The sequence below is a fragment of the Pieris napi genome, chromosome 20 (genome assembly GCF_905475465.1).
Source record: "Pieris napi chromosome 20, ilPieNapi1.2, whole genome shotgun sequence".
NCBI classification, from domain to species: Eukaryota; Metazoa; Arthropoda; class Insecta; order Lepidoptera; family Pieridae; genus Pieris; species Pieris napi.
The window spans coordinates 4,628,467-4,632,159 of NC_062253.1; the positions used below are offsets into that span (position 1 = coordinate 4,628,467).

The 3,693-nt window shown below is 35.0% G+C and overlaps 1 protein-coding gene across 1 annotated transcript; it reads left to right on the top strand.

The window, feature by feature from the left end:
• Positions 1 to 248: 248 nt before the first annotated feature.
• On the top strand, positions 249 to 2,288 carry LOC125059964 (acetylcholine receptor subunit beta-type unc-29-like). Its single transcript, XM_047664686.1, has one exon. It carries the CDS (start codon positions 284 to 286, stop codon positions 1,466 to 1,468), a length of 1,185 nt encoding a protein of 394 aa, XP_047520642.1. The 5' UTR covers positions 249 to 283; the 3' UTR covers positions 1,469 to 2,288.
• Positions 2,289 to 3,693: the final 1,405 nt, after the last annotated feature.

Below are 3,693 nucleotides of genomic sequence, written 5' to 3' on the forward strand. Positions count from 1 at the left end.
ATATTTAATTTGACGTTAGCAATGTTCATGTAAACTCAATAATCGATACCTATTTTAAGATGGTTTCAATCTAGGTCAATTATCAATGAAAATTAGCTAAGTACATACTTATTATTTTTTAGTTTATTCAATCTACGCATCACTGCATAATTATTATCAAGAGTAGTGGACATCTGGATTAGTTTTTAATATCTGTCCAGCATATCAATTTCGTTTATCTACCAGAGATTGCAACGCCCTTTGTTTCAGTATCTCGTTACAAATCACCATTCTGCTTCCAGCCATGCGGTTGATCACATGTCTTTCCCTACTGCTAGTTGTGGGAGGATGCCCCGATACCGAAGAGCGAAACTACGAGCGATCCTGGGAAGCTAAACTTGATAAGTATATAAAAGGCATTTGTCCCGATAGTCTCCAAATGGCACCAGAACGTCGCACGAATGTTACAGTGAAATTTATTTTAAAGTCGTTCTCTTTCGACCGTGGTGAAGAGATCTTTAGTATCTATAGCTGGATTGTCTTGAAATGGAATGATCCGAGGATCAAATGGGAGCCTAAAGACTATGGTGACATCAATGAATTGCAAGTTTCTACATCGAGTTTCTGGAATCCAATGGGTAACTTCCAGAACTCGAAAAGTACCTACGATTTCGATTATATATGGACTAAAACTTGCAATGTATATTTTAATGGTAACATTATATGTGTTCCAAGAACAGTTTATGAAATTATATGTATATCAAAGCTAAGCGATTGGCCATACGACACCCAGACCTGTCGTTTCGAGTTTAAGTACAATGGAAACACACAACTGCCAAGAGCAGTATTTATGTTTGGAGAAAGACGTGGTATGTCAATGTTTGGGGCTGAGTATGGGGGCACTTGGAATATTGTGGATTACAAGCAGGGAGATGAAAACGAGGTGCTATTTTTTGAGTTAACCGTTGAGAGGCAAGCGATGGGACTTGGGGCCATGTTAACAGCACCAGCAATCACACTAATGCTGCTAACCATATCATCGATGTTACTTGACATTCGTGGATCGACGCGACTGCTATTATCCTGTCTCAGTTTGCTATCTCACTTCATTTTCTTGGAAGTAATAAATTACAGTATGCCCCAGCTTAATCGGGAGACGCCAACAATTTTGATATATATTCGAACATCGCTAGTTCTAACGGTCTTTACGCTTATGTTGTCTTTCATATTGAATAATATGTCTAAGAGTAGTAAAGCACCACCTGCTTGGATTTCTGGTATAAATACATGGGTGCAAAGTACTCCAATTACCTATGTCATTCAATCATCTCTACCAGCAGAGACCGTCAGCGAGAGCCTTACAAAAATTCACTCTAACGAATGGATGGATTTCATAAACCTCGTTAATAATTTAGTTACTGTTATAGTAGCTATATTATATTTAACGTTTTACATAATGTATATTCCAAGTCCGCCGTCACTTGTTTAATCTTATATAAAATATGAATGTCGTTTATTAGAATTTAATTTAGTTGATTTAATTTGCTTTAAACAATTTTTATATTATGTATAAATCATATTTTTAAATTATATAAGTCGCATGTCAGTTTAAATTCCAATTTTAAAAACCTTTTGTGCACATTCGACACAGTGAATTGGAAAAGTCCAAAATTCCAAGTACCTTTTCACATTTTCACTGTGTCATTGTGGCATTTTGCAAGCCTGCATTTGGTACTTTGAAATCTCATCATACGAGCGGATGCAGTTCTAATCCAGCTTATTGACCTCTTTGAAATATGGATATGTGTATCGTTACACGTTATCTGCATAATGGCATTTGCATTATCGAATTACGCCAGGAATACAATATATTATACCAGCTGACCTGGCAAACGTCCTTTTGCCATGTCAGCTGGTATATAACCAAAGAACATGGTTCCAACAGGACGGAGCAAAGTCAAACACGTCCAATACGTCTCCGCCACGAGTTCGTGAAATTTTCTCTCCAGGAGAGGTGACATAAATTGGCCTCCACGCAGTCCTGATTTAACCCCTATGGATTTTTCTTTTGGGGTTATCTTAAATCTTAAGTCTACGCCAATAAGCCGACTTCTCACGCAATTGAAAGAAAATATCCGTCACGAAATGGCAGCCATCACTTAGCCCACCTGCCGAGCCGTCATGAGTAATTTTATTGTTCGATTAAATGAGTGCCGCGAACGCGAGTGTCTACATTTGGACGGTATTATTTTAAGAAATAAATTCCCAAAATGTGTTCTTTAATAAAAAATAAACACTTTTTTGATACACGACTTACTTTTTTTAATCGATCAACTAAATATGAACTTTCTTTTGAGACACCATGTATTTGTTACAACCATATCACTACACTGGATCAGTGTGAATGAACTTTTCACATAAGTATTCGGACATTCGTATCTGTAAAGTACGTTACACTGTGATAAAATTGTCTTTTGGAATGGACTAAAACATGTCCTTGTAAATGTTTAATGCATTTTGTATTACCTACAAGGAAACAGGAATGTAAGGAATGATTTAGGCAGGAAAGACTGCACTTTGGCTGAACTTCAGCAACTCCCACTTATGCTAAGAGCGAACATATTTCTGACTCAGTTTCGTTAGTTATTTGTAAATGCAAGTATGCCTTACAATAGGTACCATTTTAATATACGAAAATAAATAAATAAAATAAATAAAAATCACTTTATTTGACGAAAAACATTTGGTACTTACATTCTAAAGGTTATAAACATACAATATGCAACGAACATGCAACGAAGCGTTGTTTTTCACTATTAATTTTGGTCAACCTCGAACATAAAATAATTCTATGTGCACTAGCGATTAAACTAGGCCTAGCCTGTATCTTAAACGCTAGTTCCTTCCAGTGTCTTTAACAATTTAGTTAGATTGTTTGTCATTAAATATTTATGCGGGTTATATTTTTATTGTTTATAAAACTAAATGAGGGTAGAATCTAAAAAAAAGTTGTTGCAATAGGTTAGACTATAGTAAATGTGAACTTCGACAAATATTTTTTTTTTTAAATCTTGTGGATGAGAAACTTGAATTTGAGATATGAATTTATTGTTGTTATAATTTATATAATTACGGAATCTAACAAAATGTTCACCAAATTTGCTGTATCATTGCGATGAAGCTTAAATATATAGATACTATAATATAATACCACTATAATATATAGATACCAAAGGCAGCCCGTCCCGTTTGTCCCTCCTTTCACAAGAACGCATTTTGGCCAAACCTCTCCGATGACAAGATTAAACATTCTGATTAACGAGCTAGAATCACAGTTCAGTCACCTCACGCTTTAAAACACAATCCTTTAGTCTTTGTATTTAACTATTTTTTGTCGTTCTTGAATGCTATTATTTTATACGTTATTTGTTTTTATGTACCAATCAATCTATGAGTGCCAAGTGATGGCAAGCTTTTGTTAATAATTATGCGCTTGTAACTATTCTCTTTTAAGATTGCTTGCAAATCGCGTGGACTTGAGGCATTATAAGATTTCAAGGGAAGAAAATTGCACTCAAAACTTTACAACAACTTTGCTTTATAACATAACAAAACGCCATATTGTAATTTGAGTAAATAACCGTATTAAAATTATGTTTATTCCACGTCATAAATTAGAACGAATGGGCTGTCGAGCTTCGTAATTAGCTTTCG

Excerpts from the sequence above, each read along its gene's own strand:
- LOC125059964 (XM_047664686.1), top strand. The coding sequence starts at position 284 with ATGCGGTTGATCACATGTCTTTCCCTACTGCTAGTTGTGGGAGGATGC.